The sequence below is a fragment of the Budorcas taxicolor genome, chromosome 19 (genome assembly GCF_023091745.1).
Source record: "Budorcas taxicolor isolate Tak-1 chromosome 19, Takin1.1, whole genome shotgun sequence".
NCBI classification, from domain to species: domain Eukaryota; kingdom Metazoa; phylum Chordata; class Mammalia; order Artiodactyla; family Bovidae; genus Budorcas; species Budorcas taxicolor.
The window spans coordinates 42,412,986-42,437,814 of NC_068928.1; the positions used below are offsets into that span (position 1 = coordinate 42,412,986).

The window sequence follows — 24,829 nt, forward strand, 5'->3', positions numbered from 1 at the left end:
AGCACACAACTTGCCAAAATGGATTCTACCACTTTATTCAGATAAGAGGTCACAAGCCACAGGACTTTAAAGTGCGTGAAATTCACTGGCAACAGAGCCGCACATATACCAGCCTCCCCCGCCATCCCCACCACCTCACTCCATCCATCATTACTTGTCTTGGGGGAGGGGTTAAGACCCGTCATTTAAAGGTGGGGGAGATCAGGGGAGAGGATGGGAATGCTGGAGCAACAGCAGCTGGTAGTGGTATGACACAGGGGAAGGCGGGGTCAACCACAGTGATTCTGCACGCCGAGGGAAGGATAGGGTCAGTCTAGCCTTTCAAAGGCTGGATGTCAATTTATCCCCATCTACTCCTCGTAGCAAGCCCCAGACTGCATTTCAAACAGTCCTAACCTTCCTTCCTCTGTCTCTGGTTTTTCTCTATAATTTATGAGTAATTTGGAGCCCACAGTCCAGCTAGAGGGTGTCCCCTATACACAATGCATACAAACCACAGCAGATGTAGATTTCAGAAGCATGGCAGGGGCTGGCCCCGTCGGGTGGGAAGAGGCTTCTGTCAGGAACTGGCTGGGCGTGTGCTCAGTGCTGAGTGCCTGTGTGCCCACTAGTGTGGTGAGTGAGGGTATGTGAGTGAGTGTGTGTGTGTGTGTGTATGCGTGTGCACACGCATGTCCCACAGAAATCCCTAGGTGACAGTTTGGCCAGAGGGAACCCTACTCCTTGCTTCACTGGGACAGCCAATGGGGTCAGAGGAAGGGGGTGGTCCGCACAGACCAGGGAAGACAGGCTCTGATTCCCCACAGAGAAGGGAGAAGCTGGCTCCCTTATCTAATACACCCTAGGCTAGTCTGTACCTGCTCATTTCTCTTTCTCTAACACAAAGCTCCTTATTCCCTGCAGCTCAGCACCAGCCATAGACACAGGGGTGGTTCTTAGGGCTGGTACCATTTTCATTCAATTCTGCTGTTTCAAGGCAGCTCCTTCTGCCTCCACCAGGACATGAGATAGAACTGGAGGAGAATCTTCCACCACCTCTTCCCCGCTCCCTCAGGAAAGAGATTCGGGCAGGGACCCCCGAGACCTTAGCTCAAACTCCACCTCAATCTCCAGACCTTCTAAAGGAAATAAAGTGCTTCCATGAATCCCAGAGAGAATGTCACTACGAACTGGCACAGGTGGCTGGCCTGCTTCTTCTTGACATTTAAATACCCTCTGCCAGTCTGCCTGTATGGTGCCATCCTAAACATGCACAACCTGGGAGCTCCTCGCCCACCTCCAAACACATAGTGTCAACTCATCCTTTCCAACAGCAGGGACTCCAGGCAGGAAAGTGATCCACCAACAAACTTCCACTTCTCTAGTCCAGGCCTGTACCCCACTACCTGGAAGACAGGACCAAGAGCGGCCCCATAGGCCCAGCCTCTAAGGGAAACGAAAGGCCTAAAAACAGCTACATCTGCAGGGAACAAGAGCGTCACACCCAGGTTGCACCACCCCTCCAGTTCTTCAGCAGCAGTGTAATGCCCATCTGTCGTTGCCAAATCAGAACTTTGGAAGGGGTTGACAGGGCACTTGTATCTGCTCCCGGGAATCTGAAAACATACCCATTCGTCTCCAGAGTACACACAGAGGGTGCCCCAAAGCCTGCTGGGTCCTAAGCTTAGCAGTTTATTATTGTCGTCGGGCTGGTTCTCACTGTCTACAGAAGGATGGATGGCACTCAGCTTTCTTTCTCCCAGCCTTGAAGAGCTTTTCTTAGAACCCACACTCTTTCAGTTTGAAGCATGTCAGGGGGAAAGAGGTAGTAGTCAGGTGCCCCATCTCCCCTCTGAATTCAGTCTGCTCTGCCCGCCAGGCTCATCTTTAACCCTGATCACTCATAAGCTCCGGGTACCAAACTTCACTGAACCTGTCCTCTCCTGGTCTCAGGACCACAGAGAGATCTGCTGGTGACCCAACTACAGGAAGGATCCTTGATTTGGAAAGTTAGGCTAATGCTTGTTAGGAACCGTCCAAGGTGACTCCTGAGGCCCACAGCCTGGGGAGCCATTAAGAACTCAAGCAAACGTCACCCGCCCCCAGCCTGTGCTCTCTTCCTCCAAGGCCTGAGACGCAGTCTCCCACTGGGGCAACTCTCTCTCCTGGGAGCCCAAGCCCTAGCCGCCTGTGTCTCCCCTCTAGCTGAGAAAGTTCTGTCCCCGCTGGACACAGGTGAAGCCTCACTACAGAGGGAGCGGGTGGGGGGTTTCTCGGTGTAGGAGACACTTAGTGCAGGAAACTCGAGCAGCAGTGGTGTGTGCATGAAAGCAGGACAGTGCCGCGACCAAGGCGCTGGCGAGGGGCCCACGAGGCCTAAAGGACATCCGTCTCCCGCTCGATCCCCACGTACTTGAGGGCATCAGCTTGGCTGTACCTGTCCCAGGGCAGGAGGAGGAACCAGGTCACTACCGAGGCCTTTGTGATTGAAAAGATGAAGTCCCCTCCCATTTCACTTCCCCTCCTACTCCTTCCTACAAGGCTCCTGCTTCAGAGGCAAGGCACCAGAGAGCACCACAGAGAAAAAGCCTTGGTCACCATGAGATCTCCTCCTTCATCCATAGCGCTCACCCTCAGCCCCCAAGATAAATTTCAACAGCCACCCCCCTCTGCCCTTTGGGCCACCTCCCTAGGACTATTCCTGGCTGCCTCACCTGTAATCAAAGAAGAGCTCTTCGCCAGCTTGAATTGCCCTCTTGGCAAAGATCCCAATTCGATGATCCCCATTCACCATGACCACTGAAATAGGATAAACCCAGGGCTAGATTCCCAGTCACTTCAAGTCAATGATCAGTAGTGAGTCTGGGCCGATTTTCTCCAAATTCCCAGTGAAAACACACATGAAGAGGAATCAGAAAGTCATCAATGAAGGTAGATGTCTCTATGCTTTTATATCTGTTATTTTGGCTAGTGACACAGGGAAAGAATTATCTTCAAAAGATTCACGTTAGGAAAAAAGGTTTATAATGTATTCAGTCAGAAAAGCAGATTAAAAAACCAAGACAGAAGGGCTCAAAATGATATTAGACATTAATCATGATTATCTTTGGACAAAGAAATAACTCAGTTATTTAAAAAAAAACTGAACTAATGGATAGAAATCATAGTAAATGAAGCATCCATCATCTACCCCACCTCCCAAGTTACTGGGAACTCACCTTTGGCATAACAGTTGGGGTTCACCGAATGGTTTGCAAATCGAATTTTGTTGCCTTTCCGGGTAGCATCCACTACAAAATCTATAAAGGAAACCAGGGGGACTATGAGCTTACCAGGCAACTCTACAGCTTCCTGAGCCTGTATCTGAAATCAACTAAACTGTAACAGAAACAATACAATGCAGGGGCAACTCTGAGTTCCAGCACACTAACTAGAGCTAGAAACAGCCCCTCATGGAAGCACTCCCTTCCTCTTGCGGGAATCACAGACCTCCCCTCCCACCTACTGGGAAGGGAGATTTCTGAGGTATAAGCGCTCAGGGCTGATTAACAAACACAACCTGGAAATGGAGGTTCTCCCAGAGCAAGCAAACTGTGGCTCCTGGAGTCTCTGAGTTCAGTCTCACCACTGTGCTCTAAGCATTGGCTGGAAGACTCAGGGCTGGTCTGAACCTGGACGATGACCAGGGGAGTGTGGTAGGAAGACCTGCCTGAGACCACGTGGGGATGAAAGAGAGACTCCCTACCATTGTTGAGGTTGAAGAGGAAGCTGGACATGTACTTGTCATAGACCTTCCCTCGTCGATCGGCCTCATCCTGAGAGATGAGCTGTAGAGACAGACAAGGAACAGACAGTGGGGATGTAGCTGCCTGCTCAGGGCACAGCACTCTGCCTCTAGAAAGGGCCAGGAGGGGGCTTATGGAGGACCACAAGAACAGTAGTTAGAGGGGGAGCTCAGCTAGTTTCATCCCAATCCCTGCACAGGCTAACCAACACTGAGACAGACCAGAGTCCCCCGCCTGCCTGGCCCCCTTGTGTAGCCTGAGTTGCCAGAAAGTCGAAGAAAGAGTGGTTTGTTTCAGGATTGCAAACAGTTCTGTGGGATCCCCCGAGAGGCCACATGAGAACTTGGCTGAGTTATTTAGAGATTAGTTCACAGAAGTCTGGCCCACAGAAAATCAGAGTTTCTCATCGGTATCTCTCCATATAAGAATGTGGGCCAAACCGATAGCACTCACCTCACCACAGTATTCAGAAATGAATTCATTCTTCTGCACAGACTCCTTAATGAAGGTGCCCCATCCGGCCACATCTGAGGGGGCCAGCAGCAGGTGCTGGGGAACAGGGAGTCAAACCTCAGATTACAGGGCGTGTGCGAGCCGGGGGCGGGGGGGAATGTGTGTTGGACGTGCACGTGGGCTATGGGGAGCAGGGTGGAAAGAACTAGCAACTGTAAGAGGATCTGAAAACAGAAAACGGTCTAAGCCATTGTGTTTCTGGTAGGAGATGATGAAAAGAGACATGACACCTCTTCCTCTAGCCTGGGGAACTTCCTACAGCAGACCCTGTGGAACTCACTGCAAGTGTCCACCGAAAACAGACACTGTCAATGACATGGCCTCTTCTCTGCTCCTCTCAGTCTGGCCAAGTCAAGGGATTACTTCTCTAATCCCTCAAGGGGACCAAAGGCTTGATCAACTCAGAAAATGTGTGTCTGTCAGGAATCACCAACACTGGTGTACAAATCGTCTAAGGAACCAATAGACAGAGGCTGCTCAGATCTTCAGTCCTTCCCACCCAACCTGGCCTGGAGTCCTGGGAAAAAGCCCTCACCTTTTTGAGGCCACGCTGAATGCTGCAGTTCTTACAGGAAACCACCTTGCAGTCCCAGTGCTCCGAGGCCCCACAGGTGAGACACAGGTCGGGGTCGCACTCCCGCACTGCCAGGTAGCACGGGCACTGCTTGGTATTGCACTGGGTCTTACAGCGACAGCCGGGAAAGCGATTCTGACCTGCGCGGGATGGCAGGGACCGTCAGGGAGAGACGCAGGCTAATGCTGGGGCTCCGGTTTGACTCAAGGGACAGCGGGGAAGTCAGTGTTATGGGTTCAAGGATGTTTGGCAAATAGCAGAGAAATTGCCTTCCCAATAATCACATGTTGTTGTTATCGTTTAGTGGCTCAGTCGTGTCCAACTCTTTGCGACCCCATGGACTGTGGCCTGTCAGGCTCCTCTGTCCATGGGATTTCCCAAGCAAGAATACTGGAATGGGTTGCCATTTCCATTTCCAGGGGATCTTCCCAACCCAGGGATCGAACCTGCATCTCCTGCACTGGCAGGCAAATTCTTTATCTGGGCAGTCCCAATAATCACAGACTCAAGTGTTTTTCAGAGAAAATGGAGCACCTCCCAGCATTCATGTCTGAGTCAGAAAAGCAGGTTTGATTCTGGAGAAGTGTTTTCTAGAGGATCCCTAACAATGCTCTCCCCTTACCACCTCCACTTTGTTGGGAGAATTTGGAAGGGAGGTGAACAGTGCTCCAGAGAAGAAGAAATCAGTGCTTTTCACTGGTAAATTCTCACCATCAAAACAAGAATCATTTTGAGAACATAATGCATCCGTTCTATGCCATCGTCCTCCACCCACTGCCCTCCCAGCACAATCACCCACCCCTCTATTGTGGTTAAGATTGCTATCTTGTGTTACAAGGTACTTCCAGCACAACTGCCTGGGCACCCAGGTCTGCAAGCTCTGGGGGCTGCCACCCAACTGCTCAGCCTCAGTGGGGGCGGGCAGGCAAGGGTAAGCAGCGAGAGAAAAGCACTCTTGAGTCTCTGTCCCACCCTCTGCTGACATTCAGACTGACCTGAAGCTAAAACTCCAGATAGGAGACTAAAACAGACACACACAGAGCTGTAACCTGTATACATTGTAAAACAACATCCTGGAAAGCGAGGCTGTATTTACACCTTAAGGTAAAAGATTCTCACATTTCTTAATGCTGCCCTAGAAGGTGAAGCTGGAAAAGCAGCTTATTTCAGTGTTAACTGTGGCTTTTAGAATCATAACCTCAGGATTTTTAAAAAAATGACTTCCCCTGATCTTAAAGATCTTGTTTCCTCTGTAGAATGCTTTAAGTGCCGCACAGACGGTATCGGAAGGCCCGTAAGCAGAGAAGGGTGTGAGGGGAGGGAAACCTGGGCTGCTTAGGTTGACAACTATGGCCAACAGAGAACTCTTACAGTCGGGGTTGCACTGGCAGAACTTCTCACAGAAATTCTGAGTCATGATGCAGGGGCAGGTGCTGTCACAGGGGCGGTCCGGGTGGTCGCAGGGCTGGTAGTTGTACACCTGGGTGGAGGAGTTATCTAAGAGAGAAAAGAACACACTACTGTGGCCACGCTCCTGAGCCGCCTTCTCTCCTGAGGGTCCAGTTGCCCCTATTCAAAGGAGGCTGGTTCTGACCAACTTGGACATGCATTTAGCACCTGACGTGAGAAGCAATCACAGGTGGTGGTGGTCCATAAGCTACAATGGAGTGATCTGCTTTGTAGGGAGAGTGTGGAAATGGTGTGATTACAGGGCAGTTATTTTAAACACTAAATGAGGGGACTTCTCTGCTGGTCCAGGGGTTAAGACTGTGCTTCCATGGCAGGGGGCCTGAGTTCAATCCCTGGTCGAGGAACTAGGATCCCACATGCCACTTGGCCAAAAAAATTAAAACAAATCCCACCTCAAAACACTAAATGAAGCCTAGAACCTTGTATATGGCTCACGATGAAAGTCAGAGACCACAGGCCTGTGACTCTATCTCCTGAGAGGTCTTCTCAGCTGCAGTGAGGAGCTGAGCTGTTATCAGCTGTTGCAGGGGGGACCTGCAATGTGCGGAAGCCATGCAGGGTCAATAAGTGTAGCCACAGGTGGGGCGGGGGAGGGGCAGCCACAGGCTGCAACCTGAGGGCAGTGCCCCAGTGGAACTTACCTTTCTTCAGCTGAATTTTCCGGCAGTGTGCAGCCCACAACCTGCAAGAGATGGTACAGCTCAGGGTTGTGGCCCTGGGAACTCTGCAGATTTGGGTAAATGATAGCATGACCTCCTCTGGGGGACTGCGATCTGATCACTGGGATCCTCCCCAAATCCCTTCACAACAGGCCTGGATGCCGGTCCACAGAAGCTGGAGCCCACTTTACCTGCAGCTGGCCTCTGGCTCAAGATTTAAACAAGAACAACACATCCCACCCATAAACAAACATACATAAAAAAACCAAAAACAGATGCAAGACCAAACCAAACCCTCTACATCTATTAAAACGCTACTGTTTCTCCATTTCTCCTCTCCCCTGCCCTCCCTCTCTTTGAGGAAGTGGAGATGTGGGAGCGTTTCAGGATGGGGAGGTGGGAAGACTTCAGAAATCTGCTCTGAGTGAAGGAACTGAAAGGGAGATGCCACAGGGATTTCCTTCTATATCTGGAACCAGTGTCAGTTTTTTATAACAAAGCCAGATGGAGTATTGGCTGCAAAAAAAAAAAAAAAAAACACACCTTCCAACCTTAAGCAAAGGTTAGCTAGAAGACAGTGTTATTATGCAACTTAGAGATACAAGTGCCAAAAACAGAACAACAAAACTCTGGTCAGAGTTGAGCAGTGAGCACAGTGGTAATAACAACCCAGCGAGAAGAAACGGCCTCAGGATGGAGCCACGAGGCCAGTTCACATCCTGGTGGCCGGGAGCTTAAAAATCAGTTATTTCATGGTCCATAGCACTGCGGGACAAGGGAAGGGCTGATTCAAGGCACAGACTCGCAGGGAGCACTGAGGAGACTGGCCCTCCACTGGGTGATGCTGAACTGATGGGCAGTGGCTGCAAAGGGAGGCAGCAGCGAAGCCCTAGGGGAGGTCAGGGCACAGGGAACAGTCTGGCCACAGAAAGCCTTCGGTCCAAGCCTTGCCTGTGCTTTCTCTTCTTCTTCTGCGAGGGGTTCATAAGCTCATCTGTGGGCAGCTTCAGGATAAGTGACTCTTTGACTGCAAACTGGAAGACCTGGAAGAGAAATCCAACAGGACCTGTTACCTCTTGAGCTGAGGGGTCAGATAAGTGATGTAGGCAGGTGCTGGTTTCTGGAGAGCTTGTGGGCAGATGTCTGAGCGTCTTTAGCAGGCACAGACAGAGCAGCACCGGGACACCAGGTTGCTGTTTCTGAAGCTCTTTGTTTTTGGTTGTGTTTTTGGTCTTGTTTTGTTTTTGGGTATGCCATGTGATGTGCAGGACCTTAGTTCCCTGTTCCCTGATGAGGGATTGAACCCATATCCCCGGCACTGGGAACAAGGAGTCTTAACCACTGCATCACCAGGGAAGTCCCTGAAGTTAATTCTTAAGTGTTTATCCGGACTGAGCACAGGTACAGTTTTTCTGGTCAGTCGCTTTCATCTGCTGCTCTGCCTTCCAACCCAGAGGGAGTCAATTCTTACCAACAGTATCTGCTTCTTATTAGGAAGGGCAGTGTTGTATACCTTGTGTAACTGAGTCTGATGTGACCTGAAGTACCACTTGGCTAAGCGCTAGCTCCCTCTGTTGGCATAAACATGTTAGAGCCTTGACTATTATTTTAGCAGGACAGCATTTCAGGAAGGCCTGGTCCCTTTTAACATGCTGTTTCCCTTAGAACATTTGTTTTTTAGCTTTTTCTTTTCGGTTACAGGCCCTCTTGCAATTCCATGAAAACTGTGAATCTTATATTCAGGAAAATAACACACAAAAATTGCTTTGTACACAGTTTGCAGGCTTTTAGATCAAAAACCTGTGCCTTGGGGAGATAGGTATGAGATTAAAAAAAAAAAAGGAATAGGGGACATGCCTTTTTCAAGGCATGAGCCCGCTGTGTCTCCTTTTGCCTGGCAAAGCAATAAAGCTATTCATTTCTACTTCCTCCAAAAAGGCCTCTCGTGCCTTCTGAGATGGCTCACACTCCATCTATGGAGCGTGTTTTCCCCTTGAGTAAACCTTCTTTCACTTAAAAAGAAAAGAAAGCAAAGGGCACTTCAGCTCACGGTTCTACTACTTGTTCTAAATAGAGAGTACATCCAGAAAAGATTGCAGAGACTCTTCTGGAAAGTGGGGAGCTAAGTGAGGAGGGCTCAAGCTCTGGTGTTCCTTTTTGGACCAGTTGGCCCCAATACCTGACTCCCTGTCCCTGTGCTTCAGTCTGTCTGCTCCCTGTAGGCTTCTCCCGCCTCCAAAACATCAGAAGCTGCTATCAGATGGTGATTCTAGTGATGATGTAAGTGAGATGCACAAGGTCCAGACCCAGCCATTAGGGGTGGTAATTAGGAAATCTAATGATAGAACATTTGAAGAATAAACAACTGAGAAGTCTGACTGGGCGGGGGGGGGGGGGGGGGGGTGTGGCAGCGGCAGCTACAGAAGCAGGAGCAGAGGTGTGAGATAAGATCCCCAGAAGGACCCAGGAGTGCCTTCCAGGAAATGGGTCCACATTTAGAAAGAAACGGAGAAGGAAACAGCCACCCACTCTGGTATTCTTGCCTGGAGAATCCTGTGGACAGAGGAGCCTGGCAGGCTGCTGTCCATTGGGTTGCACAGAGTTGGACACAACTGAAGCGACTTAGCATGTATGCATGCATTAGAAAGAAAGGCAAGAACGCCACCGCCACCACCAAAAAAACAAGAAAAAAACCTAAGAGAGGGTAGAAACATCCAGAAGAGTTAGATAGTGGCTAGAGACCGAAGTAAGGATTCAGCAAGGAGAGCAGATCCTAAGTATTGCTAGGCCTAGTATTTGCAGAAAGCCCCCCAAGTTTGGGGAATCCACCTCCTGGTCCAGAAGCACAGGCTCATGAAGGATTGAACCTAAGACAGCTTCTGTCCAGACAGGCAGCCTTACAAAGTGACCAAAGGGCTCCCGGGGCAAGGACTTGTTCCCGTCCCCTTCAGGCAGTACCTGCTTGCACGTCTTAGTCCCCAGAAGTCTGGCTATTGAACAGAAGTTGTTGAAGTAGGTGCCATGAAAGACTCGAAAAAGAGATTCTTCAGCCCCAGTCCACTCCACAGGCTCTAAGGGTGCTTCCACTACACAGAGCTGAGGTGGGGCTGGACTCGCCTTCTGTTTCGTGGGCGTCTGACAGCGAGAGTTCGCCTCTAAGAGAAAGGAATGAGAGAAACACAGAAGGTGGAATGCAGCTGGCCTCAGTGGTTTGCTACAAACTCAGCACTTCATTCTACACCAAAAGGTAGAAGAATTAGGAACGAAAATATTCCCTGTCTCTACTGCTTACAGGTGAACCTGTGGAAAGAATGAACAATTTAAAAAGGTAGTAATGTTAACTGTTACGCCATGATCCTGGCTTTACCTTGTGTAGCAAGAAGAGGTCACTTTCTGCTCACTGTACCTGAAGAACTGGAGGCCCAGTCATTGCCAGTGTCCCTGTCACTGTCCCCTTCTTTGGTCTCAGCCACAGCAGAGGCTGAAGTGTTCGAGCAGGAAGCATTGACCACGTGGTGCCTTCGCCGGCGACGCCCGGAGCACTTGGAGCGAGGGTTGTGCAGCATGGCATACTCCTTTGCTCCTTCCTGCAGAGGTCATGTTACAGTTAGGAAGCAGAAATAGGCCACCATATCGGTCCCATCATCACAAACCATCTGCAATATCTGTGCTGACTTGCAACTTGACACTTTTTTTTCCCTCTGTACCATATATGACCGTGTGATAGCTTCTTAACAAACATCTTAAAGCTTACACACTTATCTCTTGACAAAGAGCTGCCCTATAATACAATCTGTACAAAGATATAATCTTTATCTATTATGCACAGATGTTTCTATGCATCTTTGACTGTCCAGTGAGTCGTATCTTATACTCATTTGCTCACAAGCTGACTGGAATTTGAGAATACATTCTCCTGTAGATGAGAAAATGAGGGATGTGCTGAGAGCATGCAGCTAATTATTCCAGAACAGGTCCAAGAATCAGGGCCCTTCATCCCCAGGCCTCACTGTTCTTTATGTTTTACCACACTTGTCTCTGTTTCAGTAAGAAAATATATAATCCTTAAATTTGTATAATGTTACCACTCAATTGGTCATGTATGGATGTGAGAGTTGGACTGTGAAGAAAGCTGAGCGTCAAAGAATTGATGCTTTTGAACTATGGTGTTGGAGAAGACTGTTGAGAGTCCCCTGGACTGCAAGGAGATCCAACCAGTCCATCCTAAAGGAGATCAGTCCTGGGTGTTCACTGGAAGGACTGATGCTGAAGCTGAAACTGCAATACTTTGGCCACCTCATGCAAAGAGTTGACTCATTGGAAAAGACCCTGATGCTTGGAGGGATTGGGGGCAGGAGGAGAAGGGGACAACAGAGGATGAGATGGCTAGATAGCATCACCGACTCGATGGACATGAGTTTGAGTGAACTCCGGGAGTTGGTGATAGACAGGGAGGCCAGGCGTGCTGTGATTCATGGGGTCGCAAAGAGTCGGACACGACTGAGTGACTGAACTGAACTGAACCACTTAATTTAGGAAATTCCCTCCAAGTCAGTATTTTAAACTAGGATGAATATTTCATTACTTTATTACTTTACAGCTATGCTTTTTTTTTAAAGACCAGATAATTACTTAGCTGGATCATCTATCTTCTTGCTAGACTTAGTTTCCAAAGATTTTGAGCTGTTTCTGGAAACTAAATCTACAAGTAAAGGATAAAGGTTTACCATTATTAAGAATATTCAGAATAATATATTGTAGGCCTTCAAAGAAATTCCAAGAGAGAAGTTTTTATTTTAACTGAACCTGATACTACGTGTCCATGCTCAGTGTGACATATACAGGATTCCAGGATGACTACTTTGGGGAGGGCAATGCCCTTTTTATTTTTTTAAATTTTCACTTATCTATTTATTTTTGGCTGTGCTGAGGTCTTCACTGCTGTGGGGCTTTCTCTAGCTGCGGTGAGCAGGGGCTACTCTCTAGTTGTGGTGCACAGGCTTCTCATCATAGTGGCTTCTCATGCTGCAGATGACAAGACGCAGGGCACGAGGGCTTAGGTAGCTGCACCATGTGGGCTCAGTAGTTCTGGCTCCCAGGCTATAGAGCAAGGCTCAAGAGTAGCAGAGCATGGTCTGAGTTGCTCCTTGGCATGTGGGATCTTCCTGGATCAGAGACTGAATCTGTGTCTCCTGCACTGGCAGGGAGATTCTTTACCACTGAACCAACAGGGAAGCCCCGGCAACGCCCTTTTGAGTTATACAAAAAGCATGAACTGTGGAGTTAGACCAGAGCTTCAATTTCAGCATTGCCACACCATTGACACAGTAACAAACTTTAGGCAAAATATGTAACTTTTATGACCTATACTTTATCCACCTCAGGATGTTGTTATAAGCATGAAAATAAGATCATATACGTTAAGGGTTAGCACAGTACTTTGACACATAGGAAGGAATTAATACATATTATGGAAAAAATAAATCAGATAAAGTCTATTTATTTTTGTTTGTTTAAATGGAATTTTGGGGGCATACAGTTCTATGCATTTTAAATATTTATATTTATTTGTTTTGGCTGTGCCACATCTTAGTTGCAGCATATGAACTCTTAGTTGCAGTATGTGTGATCTAGTTCCCTGACCAGGGATCAAATCTGGGTCCCTTGGATTGGGAACGCAGAGCCTTAACCACTGGACCACTAGGAAAGCCCTATTTATTTTTTTGCTATTACCATGTGGCACATTTTCCAGATTTTTACCCAATGGCACTCTCTATCATCTTTCAATTATCCCACTAAAGATAGTTCCAAAACCACCTAGCTGTATAATCTCATTTTAATTGGTAGCAGAAATTTTATCAAGGTATTTTATTCTTTACCTAAGCTCACCCTATCGTGTGAAAGTGAAAGTTGCTCAGTTGTGTCCGACTCTTTGCAATCCCATGGACTATACAGTTCATGGAATTCTCCAGCCAGAATACTGCAGTGGGTAGCTGTTCCCTTCTCCAGGGGATCTTCCCAACTCAAGGATCAAACCCAGGTCTCTCACATTGCAGGGGGATTCTTTAACAGCTGAGCCACCAAGGAAGCCCAAGAATACTGGCGTGGGTAGCTTATCCCCTTTTCAGCGGATCTACCCGACCCAGGAGTCAAACTGGGGTCTTCTGCATTACAAGTGGATTCTTTAGCAGCTGAGCTACCAGGGAAGCCCCACCCTGTTCTGGAGAAAGCAGAACTCTGTCTTTGACAAGTCCAGCTGAACCTATTCCCTTCTAGCTCTCAGTGGACTGCCTCCCCACAGAAAGGCAGGAGAATTTACGCTGCTACATGAGGTCTGTCCGCCAGCAACGGTCCATCTGGCTGATTTAACTCATATAAGACATGAGCACCTTTATGTGTTGTTCCTCCTACATTTATATGCAGTTAAAGGGAGACAGCAAAGATAGGGTCTCATGCACACACATACAGCTCCAAGTCCAACAAAGCAGTTTCAGACTCTGAAATCTGAATAGATGATGTTTAGGGCAAGAAAGCCTTCAATGTTCTTCACACTAACTCCATGAAACTAACTTCACAGTGCTACTGCTGCAAAATAAGGGCGCTCCTTACGAGCAGAAGTCATGTCTCATCCACACTTTGTGACCCTCAGGGTGCTATATACCAGCTCACATGGTTTGTGTTCTCTGGGGCAGAAAGCCCAAGGACCATTTCCTGCTCAGATTTCCACCAATTTCAACCATGGCAGAAGAATTTAAAAACGTACCAGCAGAAGGAAGCAGTCTGTGCCACACGGTTCTGGCTCAATCTTGATTTCTTTGTTCTTGCGTTTATACACGTTAGGGGTGGCATGGAAAGCTGGAAAACACAAAACTGTCCTGTTGGCAATGGCTCATCTGCTTGACAGGAGGAGGAGGAACAAATGTGAATTAGGGAGCCACTGGAGGAGAATTTAGATATAAACAGCTATCATCAAGGTGAATCATGCTGAATCATTTCTGACATCAACACAGTTCTTCCAAAGCTAGAGGAAACTCAGGGACAACTGTGTTGCTGGTTAATCTGTCCTCATCGTGTGAAGCACGCCACACTATAACTACACAAGAGAAAAGAGAACTGGCCCTTTGTAAAACCATCATCAGATGAGAAGCCAGGAATTCCATTGGAGAAACTAAAAATAAAGAGAATGAAATGGTGGCTGGGGATGGAAAACAGGAGAGCATTTCAGAGCAGCCCACTCACGGTGAAGGAAGCAGTCATATTTGAAGCAGCGCCGGCAGAAGAGTGTGTGGAAGGAGTGCAGAGACTGCTCCCGCTGCACAGACTTGGCGTTGGGGCCGTCGATGTTGGGTGTGCACTGTGGGGGGAGCGCATTGGGGTCTGACATCTCTGTGAGCTCTCGGTACCTGGTTCAGAAAAGAGAGGTAAGAGTGCCTTCCAAGGGACTGTCTTCACTGAGAAAATGCAGACTGACATGGGGAGCTCTACTCAGTGCTCTATAATAGCCTACACGGGAAAAGAATCTAAACAAAAACGAAAAAGACTGAATACATGTACATGTGGGCTTCCCTGGTGGCTCAGTGACAAGAGAACCGGACTGCCAACGTAGGAGGCACGGGTATCATGGGTTTGATGGCTGGGTTGGGCAGATCCTCTAGAGAATGAAATGGCACCCCACTCCAGTATTCCTGCCTGGAGAATTCCATGGACAGAGGAGCCTGGTGGGCAACAGTCCATGGGGGTCACACAGAGTCTGACACAACACAGCAACTAAACAACAGATGTATATGTATAACTGATCCACTTTGCTAAAACGAACACATTGTAAATTGAATATACTCCAATAAAAAGTTTTTAATTAAAAAACAAAAAAGAAAATCCAGACTGAATACTGACAGTTATCTAGAAATGGTCTGCCAAGGGAGAAAAGGGAGGGTGGGTGTTTTTTTTTAATAGGTCTTTATGTATAAGCAGGTAGGTTCACCACTGTAATGATGCTGGGCTCAGTGTGTGTATACATGAAAGTAAGGGAAGGGAAATATTTTCTAAGTATGGTGCTGGAGTAACTCTCCAGTAAAGTGGCAAAATCTTAAAACTTCTCTGCCCAGATTTATGCAAAAGCCAGCAAACGATGACCTTTAACGTGCGAATGGGCATTTAGAGGTAATCAGAAGTGTAGGCAAATCAAAATGCACTTACCAAAAATGAGACTTTTTATAACCCAAAATAAAGCATGTATGCAAGTTTTGCCTGAGTGGTCTACATGGCGTGCGGAGGGCAGCTGTCCTACCTCTCCTTCATGTCGTCTGGGACACCGTTCTCAGGGAACATCGAGGCGATCGCACTGAAGATCATGTCGTTTGGGAACTGTTTCTTGGAACTCTTTTTGCTGCCTGGATTGGAAACGATAAAAAGCTTCTGAGTGCCATACAGAAGCACACAAACAAAGCTAGTTGATCATCTTGTACTTTTGTCACGGCATTCTGATTAGAGCTGCTTTTTAACTCAACCATTGACTATGTCAGAATACAGAAAGAAGGTCAGTGCTACCTGGACCTATCTAACAGGTAGATAAGGAGATCAGAGTCATCTACATGTTAACTACGAAATCCACAGTCCAGGGGAATTCCATGGTGGCCCAGTGGTTAAGACTCTGAGCTTTCACTGCCGAGGGCCTGGATTCAATTCCTGATTGGAGAACTAAGATCCCACAAGACTCATGGTATGGCCAAAAAAAAAATCTACAGTGTAAGACAGAATCTGGAAGTGAAAATAGAAGTTTTTATGGAGAGGCCCGAGTATAGAAGTACCTACCATAATGATGATGCCAAAGAACAAGATGGATACTGTAAATTTGTTATAAGAAGAGAAGACACTTTGTGTCTAGACATATGGTATAATTAAATAACGAAGTACAATTAAATATGAAATTAATTAAATATTGTCTAACGTGGGAAAATGCTCATGATGTAAGATTAAATAATAAGGGATATAAAATTACCTATGTGTATACACACATATGTGGTATGATACTAACTTCACCTACCATATATATATGTTGATTTACTTAGGTACTTTTTAAAAACTGAGATAAAATACACATAATACATTTCAGGTGTACATGTTTATATTTTTATATATACATTTTTTAAGTCTAGAAGGAAATATTAATACTAAAAAGAGCTACTTCTAGGTAGCAAGATAATAGGGTAATTTTACTTTATTCTTTATAACTTGCCATATTTTTCAAACACACTATTTTTTTTTTCAAACACACTATTTTTTACAATTAGAAATGAACAATGATTATTGTCTAAAGTTCTCCTACTTTTTTCTTCAGCTAAATCACAGCTATCTTAAACCATCAGTCAGTAAACACATTCTCCTTTTAAGTGGACCAGGGAGAAGTGCCATCAGCCTTTAATAAGAAATAAACCTTTCTTTTGCCTTCTTCCCTTTCCCTGTCACTCCAGGTGGAATAAGGAGGTCATGCTCTTCACCTTCAATAGCATGTCGTTTTCTCTTTCTTGTTACTGGCAGATCCTCTTTGCTGTCATCTTGCTTTCCATCTGAGGTGTCATTGTGCCCTTCTTCATCTTCATCCGAGTATTGATTCAGAGCATCTACCAACTCCAGGAAAACAGCATCACTGATCAGGACAGAGCCAGGAATCATCTCTGAAATATAAGAATTAGATGGATGAGCAGTGGTCATTTCATACTCCATTAGTCCTCCTTGGAAGGTTTTCCTGTATTCACTCCTGAGACTCAAGATAATATATGTACATTTTTATGTGGACAACCAGGGAGTTACAATAATTTGATTGGTTCTTACAACTGCAACGGTTCAGCTGGCTAGAGTGGGAAATCCAGCTATGGACTTTATTTTTACTGAGGTTTTCACGTCCTCAGTAATAGATCAACCTGTATTTATGGTCCAAAATATCACAAAAGTGGGCCAACAATACAAATAGGACAGAGAAAAAAATGATGAAAATGTACTTGGTTTTGCAAGTGATGGGTCAATAGTAACTTCGTTGACTCAAAAGACAATATACTGTAAAAAAAAATCATACTACATGGGGTTATACTATTAATACAACTTAGGATAAAGCCTCAGAACACTAGAGGGCACTGTGTATAAACAATGCATTTCAATGGCATCACGACAGCATCCACAATTGTCAAAAGAGCAGGTTGAGGCCACTGGTTTGCAATCTATGAAGAGTTTTCCCCTATCTTTCCCCTTCTTACACACTAACAACTTTTTCTAAAACTACAACTAAATACAAATGCCTTGCTTTTGAAATCATACACAAGTTCCTTTGGCTTTGTCCTCTGAAGTAAAAGGTTTTTGCCTTAGTCTCCGGGTCTTCCCTAAGTCACCAAAAGGTTGGCTCCAGAGGTAATGATTAAGAAATGTGAAGACATAGAAACAAAGAATAGCTGTTGGGCCAGGAAACTGGTAACAATTTAGACTATAAATCTGCAACACAGCAGAATCGCTGTACTCCCAGTTCCCCAAAAGAAAGATAAAGGCCTGACACACATTCCTAAGTTGTTTTATAAGAAGCAGACCTCCCACCAGACAAAAACTGCTGACGGCAAGCATGAAGACCCTAGACTGGCTGAAACCAGAAGGTTGATGAGGATTGAAACTTCACCCAGATGCCAACCAATCCAAGAACTGGGCACAACTGATCATACACCCTGTAGTTCTCTCCCTCACACTGCCTTTAAAATCCCTCCCCTGAAAGCCATTAGGTAGTTCTGGTCCTTTGAGCTTGAGCTGCCCCTTCTCCGTGCTTGGCGCCCTACAATAAAGATTGTACTTTCCTTCACCACAACCTGGGGTCAGTAGATTGGCTTTATTGCACTCAAGTGAGCAGACCCAAGTTTGGTTTGGTAACACTTTTAGGAAAGTCAGAATATTATTGCCAACTTCTGGGAGATTCAGGGAGTATTTGGATCTAAGAAGAGAGGTTATGCTCATTGCCAGTATCACAGAAAGGGAAGCAAAGAACAAAATAGCCTTGGATGGATTTATGGTAGACTTCTAAGACCAAACTTATTTATTCACTAAATTTTCTCTCCACCCACTGGAGAGAAAATCATATTACTATATAACCATTACATTACTATGCCATCCTTTTATGTCTCAACTCTTTTTTTTTGGCCATGCTGCATGGCTTGTGGGATCTTAGTTTCCTATCTATCGACTGAACCCCAGGACCCTGGAGATGACAGCATGGACTCCTAACCACTGGACCACCAGGGAATTCCTCCAAATCCTCTTAAAATTTAACTGGGGTTATTTGTAACATAAAATGTTTACTCCCAGCCATGTGGTGACATGGAAATAGTCTTCAGTGTATACACCATGAGGCAGCAGATAACAGCAAGCTAATGATACATGAACCAAGAGGTACCATCCTAATAAAGTCCTCTCCTTAGGAGCCCAGAGCCACTACCTTCTTCACCGTGGACTTTGCCATCGTAGTTATTGATCAGCTCCTCAATGAAAGTCTCATCTTCCTCTTTCACCTCATCTCCCATGTAGGGGATATTGCACAAAACTGTCTCATCTTCCACCTGAAATCAAACCAAATGTAATTCATTTCATGAATCAGCTGTGCATCGCCTCTGTCCTGTTTTTTTTTTCTTTTTTTCTCTTTCCTGTTTAATGGAACCTGTGCTGAACCATTTTTGCTGCTGTACAGCTCCTAAAAATGCCTTTGGTTACAAAGTTCACTACATTTTAAAGACCAGTCATTTTGGCAACAAAGCCTCGAATGGAAGGGAGTCATGCTACTCTTGGAAGAAAAAAAAGTCAGCTTTACTACCTGAGGATATTAACTACCAAATGTTAAGCTGGATGTTAAAAATATTCCCACCAACACCTAAAATCTGACAACACATTTCTTTCTCATAGTGATTCCAGCTATTATGTCATTTAATCCACTAAACTTTGTGAAATTGGTACAAATATCACATAAACAATAGTCTAAAAGGTCTTTAATTCTAATTCTTCTCATCAGTAGAAAGACAGATGAAAAGGAAAACTTTCAAGAGTATAAACTACAACATAACTGCAGTAGTTAAAACAGAAATTGGCAACCATAAAATATTTGTATATTCTATTATACAAACTAAGATTAACCTCCCATAAACATAATAAAAATTCTTATTACAACTGATATCACTCACCCTCAGTGAGAACCTAAAGTCAATTGCAGAACGAGCGATGTATATTTTCTGGCAATAAACAATATGAATGGATTTTGTTTTGTGGTTCAGCAGAAAACAGTCATTTTCAGATCTATAGCTATCAAGTAGAGTTACTCTGAAGTTTTCTTCTAACAGATGATTTCCTTCTGTAAACCTATATCCTATTCCAGTCAGCAGAACTGCTATCTGTCACCAGACACAATAAGCGATGGCAGTATTTAGCGGCCTGATTATCAGAACCACAAATAATCCTGGCAGGAGTCAGCATAAAGCCCCAGATGAAAGGACTGGAGATCCACGTGTGCCTCTGCTATCTCAGTTGCTTTCACAGCATCTTGCCTTTAGGGGATTAAGAAAGGATTGCTCCATCAGCAGGGAGCTGTCAACCTGCTAAAGCCTGAAGTGTCTGATTTAGAATACATTTAACTGCACGCAATGTTATAAAATTGGACCAAGGTAGTAAAGGAAAGCTGGACTCCTGCCCAATCTCTTTCATTCAGAAAAGAAACAGCATCAATTCTCAAGTACACTCCAGAGAACGCAAAAGCTAACAAGTTAGAACAACTTGCAATATGTGTTTTTCAGAGTCAGTAAATCACAAAAACATTCTGCCCTGCATGTTCAAGCTTTGTTAAGTATATTCTGACAATCTTTACCCTGAGAGAACTGCCAGCATTTCAATGTTAAAAAAAAAAAATCATTCCATTTAAACAATCACCATAGTACTTTCAATACATACCATGAAGTTCTGCTGGAGAGGGGACCACGAGTACATGATGGGAACCAAGGCAACTGTGTTCAGAGACCTCATTAACATGTGCTGGCTTGCAAATCCCGGGAAAATGCTCTCTATGGTACACTGAAATACAAGCAATGACATGGAGAGGGAAGGCAGGTCCACAACCCAAGAGAGAATCTTGAGTTTCCTTCCAAAATTATCCCAGTAGCCTTCTAATTCCTACAAGTGGATAAGTTGAGGGTTTTGTAACATCAAGCTCCTAAAAGGAATCCCTTAGCTGTAAACCTGTGGGAAGCAGGAACTGTCTCTTATTGCCCTTGGCCTCCCATATTTAACTGTTGTTTATCTCCATCTAAAACTGTTGATCTCTTTGGGCTGTACCTGACAGCAAAGGGCCTCTGAGTGTCCTAGGAGATGAGAACGAAGACAAGGAAGTTTTCCTGAAGACCTAAACTTTAGACAGTGGACTTCCACTTAGCTGCAGAGCTGATGGGGACAGTACAGGGGGAAGCAAAGTAGTGTAGAGATTATGGTCACCTTCTGCTTTGGGAAAGAAAAGTGCCCTTCATAAACTATCTGTTTTTTATATTTTAGAAACATCATCTCTATAAGAAACTAACAGAGTGATTTTTTTAGTTTACAAAAAGGATGTCCCGTTGACCATGTTGGTCAATTACCCACAGCATTCCTTTTCCAACTTCAAAATAGCTGAGGTACCAAAAAAGCCACAAAAGAGGTTGCTTTGAAGCTTGTATACAGAGCCCAGGAAAGTAGACAACAAATGTCTTATTTTTCTAGGTAAAACTCATGATTAACCTCATTATCTGCAAAGAACAAAAGGCAAAACCGTTTTTCTTTTCAGTAATACAATTTGGTAATGAGTTTGATGTCCTTTTGATTTTATTTATTTATTTATTCTCAGGCTGCAGCCCAGAATATACAGGATCTTAGTTCCCTGAGCAGGGACTGAACTTGTGCCCCTTGCATTGGAAGTGTGGGGTTTTAATGGCTGGACCACCAGGAAGTTTCATAGTTATTCTTTAAGTTACAGGTTCACCATCCCAGTTATTCAAAGATGACTACAGTAATTGTATCCATTGTCTTTATTTTCTAATAATAATAAGTGTGACCCCATGGACTGCAGGCCACCAGGCTCCCCTGTCCATGGGCTTTCTCCAGGAAAGAATACTGTGTGTGTGTGTGAAGTCACTCAGTCGTGTCCGACTCTTTGTGACCCCTGTGGACTGTAGCCCACCAGGCTCCTCCGTCCATGAGATTCTCCAGGCAAGAATACTGGAGTGGGTTGCCATTTCCTTCTCCAGGGGATCTTCCCAACCTAGGGATTGAACCCAGTTCTCCTGCATTACAGGTGGATTCTTTACCATCTGAGCCACCAGGGAAGCCCAATAAGCCAGAAATACAGAAAAGAAAAGAAAAAAATCCTTAAATCCAAGGAAAAGAGAAAGGCCAAGGTGAGACACTGGAATTACCTTTTTGAGAAAAGGATGCCCACTCACAGGCTTCATTAACTGAACAGGTTGGACACGAAGCTTCTTCCATTCTTCATTGAGGATCTGGGTTTTTTCTTGAACTTTTGCAAAATTTGCTACATAGAGAGCCTAGCAGAGCCAAGGAAAAACTTGTTAGGATTTTAAGAGAGGAGTTAAAAGATAAAAATAAAAAATCCAACCCCTCCATATTGAATCAATTTATAGCCTTTCACTTGTGAAGTATTTTTACCTTTGCACCCATATTCGCCTGAAGCCGTTTAAGCTGCCGAAGTCGCATGTATTCAGACTTAACTTTCCTCTTCCAGTAAGTGATACATTTGGAAGTCGGGGGATTTGGTATATCCATTTTGCTGTAATCTAAGAGAGACAGAGATGACAAATGGCATTTTACTTCCTGGAAATGACGCATTCCTCAAATTCAAATAAACATGGTCAGTTATGCTTTCATTCCCATTACATTTATTCATAAAAACAAGATTTGTGTAAAGAACACAAATCTATGAGTTCAACAGAAAGTTCCAATTAAGAAAAGATTTCATATCAGCAATGGCTGGTCTGATTATCTAAAAGCTTAGCCACTGTCCTCTGTGGTAACGTGCTTTTAATTTAGCTCTCACTTTCACAGATATTTAGAAACTTGGATTACTTGCAAATTTGGAAGCCTGTTTACTACTTTGATTAAGAGAAATGTTTAGCAGGAACCAAGTTAATATCAAGAGCTTCATGGAAAGATTCACCCACACAAGAAAACTATACCTGCCAAACTGCCTAAATCTACCAGATGTCTAGCAATTAAGGTCGAATATGACAACATAATCTCATGTCCAAGTCACCGGCATGACACATGGAAATACATAACACTGCCAATCACTGGGTTTTTTTTTTTTTTTGAGGCGCTTGAATTAAAGTTCAGTTTTAAAGAAGTACTTATTGGACCACGCTCTACCTACCTCATAGAATGCAAGGCGAAGGGTAGGGTTTTACAAGTGGCTTCTGTTCTTCAGAGGAATGGCAAGACACAAAGGCAAAATAAATGTTGAGCTTTTCAAAAAAGAACAGACAGTCATTTCAAGTCAGTGGAGCATAGTCAGATCCTCAGAAGGATGTTCCCCAAAAAACTAGGAAGACTTTAAAGTCTCGCTACCACAGTATTTGCATGTAATCAGATCCTAATAATACTTGATGCCATTTGAGAAGGGAGCTTTATTTTATTAAATTCTATCTTTTCAGGCATACAAACAAATATATTCTCACAATTACCAAGTGCACTTTTCTGCTTTTCTGCACCAATGTCTAGGCTCAGCCACCAGGCCCATCAATTACTTTAGAGAAAGAACAAATACTAAGTATATGTAAAAATTCAATAAAATCTACAAGATTTTTATTCTATATCAGCTACTTAGGTTTCCTGGAGAACTAATTCTATTATTTCACCTAATATATAAATTTCTAAAAACATTACGAGGAGCTATAAATGAAAGTTGCTCAGTTGTGTCCAACTCTTTGGCACCCCATGACTACACAGTCCATGGAATCCTCCAGGCCAGAATACTAGAATACTGGAATCGGTAGTCATTCCCTTCTCCAGGGGATCTTCCCAACTCAGGGATTGAACCCAGGTCCCCCACATTTCAGGCAGATTCGTTACCAGCTGAGCTATGAGGGAAGCCCAAGAATACTGGAGTGGATAGCCTACCCTTCAGAAGATCTTGCCGACCCAGATATCAAACCGGGGTCTTCTGCATTGTGGGCATATTTTTCACCAGCTGAGCTACCAGGGAAGCCCCTAGAAGGAGCTATGAAGAGCCAAAATTTGAAACAGAAACTAAAGTTTAGAAGCATGTGAAAATTACCTGTTTTCACCCATAAGAAATAATAGCACAGACAAGAAAACAGCAAAATTCAACCCAAGGTCACAAATATGCCATTGATCAGATCATGACTATAATACCTCATTCAACTGGACTTTAAGAGGACTATATCGGAATGTTTCATTTGAAGAATCAAAATGGATGGGTGTAATGCTATATTAAACTCAGAGGATACATCAAGGAAGGACAGGACTTCCCTGGTGATCCAGTGGTTAAGAACCTGCCTGCCAATGCAGGGAACATGGGTTCAATCCCTGGCCCAGAATATTCCACATGACGTGTGGCAACTAAGTCCATGTGCCACAACTTCTGAACCCGTGCCCCAAAACAAGAGAAGTCACTACAGTAAGAAGCCCATGCACCACAGCTAGAGAAAGCCCTTGCACAGCAATGAACACCCAGTATAGCCAAAAATAAAAAATAATTAATTTTTTTAAAAAAAGGCAAGACAGAATAGCAAATAAACAGACAGACTCACTATGTTCACTCTTAATCACTTGTAATCAACTGATTCAAGCTCTTAAAAGCAATTCTCTGTGAGTTAAACATTATCTCTCTAGGGGAAGGGAATGAAACACCACCATAATCTAAGAACTGGAATCCCAGAAGCTAAAGTGTTGGGTTATTAAAAAAAAAAAACTTAAGCAATTCTGAATTTATGTCCTATAAATTACAGCATCTGTCTTTCTCTTATATCTTTTAAGTATGTTTCATTCCTCTATGAAATGGAGGCCAAAAGAGGGACTCTTTCTTAGAATTAAAAAACTATTTAATAACATATACCCCGCTCACATGTAATATTAAGTAGCTGCCCATCTAATTTCTGCCCTGAACAAGCTTAATAATAATTTGATCCAGGAAATGAAAAAATGGTTCAAATCTAGGATAAAACTGCCTCCCTAAGAAACCTTAGGTTACCCTTTTCGAGACCCAAATGACCCCCAAATTTATTCTGAACTGCAATCCCTCTCCCATTGCTTTTGGAACTCATTTCCCTTTTTGAAACAGTAAGCTTAAGGGAGGTCTAGGAGTTCCCTTGCAGTCCAGTGGTTAAAACCCTGCATTTTGACTGCCAAGGGTCTGAGGTTCAATTCTGGTCTCAGAACTAAGATCCCGAAAGTCTCACAGCTGGATAAAAAAAAAAAAAAAAACAAGCAGACAAAAATGATGTAAAAATGGAGACCAAGTAATGGAAAAGAATCCATAGCTGCTAGCATATATGTGTGTGTAGATTTCTTAGAGGAGACAGCCACAGGAAAACATCAATATTTTCATTGAGAAAATAAAGAAAGGAAGTTACAGGGCTTCCCTGGTGGTTCAGTGGTAAAGAATCTGCCTACCAATGCAGGAGACACAGGTTTGATCCCTGATCCGGGAAGATCCCACATGCCAAAGAGCAGCTAAGCCCAAGCACCACAACTGTCGAGCCTGTGCTCTAGAGCCTGGGAGCTGCAACTACTGAGTCCACGCTCACTATAGAGCCTGTGATCCGCGACAAGAGAAA

The 24,829-nt window shown here is 44.6% G+C and overlaps 1 protein-coding gene across 2 annotated transcripts; it reads right to left on the reverse strand.

Annotated features, from left to right (window-relative positions):
- Positions 1-26: 26 nt before the first annotated feature.
- Positions 27-23,173, reverse strand: EZH1 (enhancer of zeste 1 polycomb repressive complex 2 subunit). 2 transcript variants are annotated; one of them, XM_052657158.1, is made up of 21 exons: positions 23,151-23,173; positions 22,405-22,495; positions 21,684-21,811; positions 21,434-21,562; positions 19,944-20,063; positions 18,448-18,568; positions 16,478-16,654; positions 15,268-15,370; positions 14,220-14,383; positions 13,744-13,835; positions 10,387-10,567; positions 9,939-10,135; positions 7,932-8,023; positions 6,963-7,003; positions 6,223-6,348; positions 4,813-4,991; positions 4,218-4,313; positions 3,725-3,806; positions 3,198-3,278; positions 2,694-2,778; positions 27-2,416 (listed from the first exon to the last, which is right to left on the reverse strand). In XM_052657158.1, the coding sequence occupies exons 3-21, from the start codon at positions 21,798-21,800 to the stop codon at positions 2,356-2,358; spliced, it is 2,244 nt and encodes a 747-aa protein (XP_052513118.1). In that variant the 5' UTR covers positions 21,801-21,811; positions 22,405-22,495; positions 23,151-23,173; the 3' UTR covers positions 27-2,355. The 2 variants fall into 2 exon arrangements, with proteins under 2 accessions (XP_052513118.1, XP_052513119.1); XM_052657159.1 differs by lacking the exons at positions 22,405-22,495; positions 23,151-23,173 and having other exon boundaries at positions 21,684-21,812.
- Between the last annotated feature and the right edge of the window lie 1,656 nt (positions 23,174-24,829).

Excerpts from the sequence above, each read along its gene's own strand:
- EZH1 (XM_052657158.1), bottom strand. The coding sequence starts at position 21,800 with ATGGATATACCAAATCCCCCGACTTCCAAATGTATCACTTACTGGAAG. Across the intron at positions 13,836-14,219 it reads ATATGACTGCTTCCTTCACC|CTTTCCATGCCACCCCTAAC; the intron begins GTGAGTGGGCTG and ends TGTGTTTTCCAG. Across the intron at positions 7,004-7,931 it reads AAGAAGAAGAGAAAGCACAG|GTTGTGGGCTGCACACTGCC; the intron begins GCAAGGCTTGGA and ends CATCTCTTGCAG.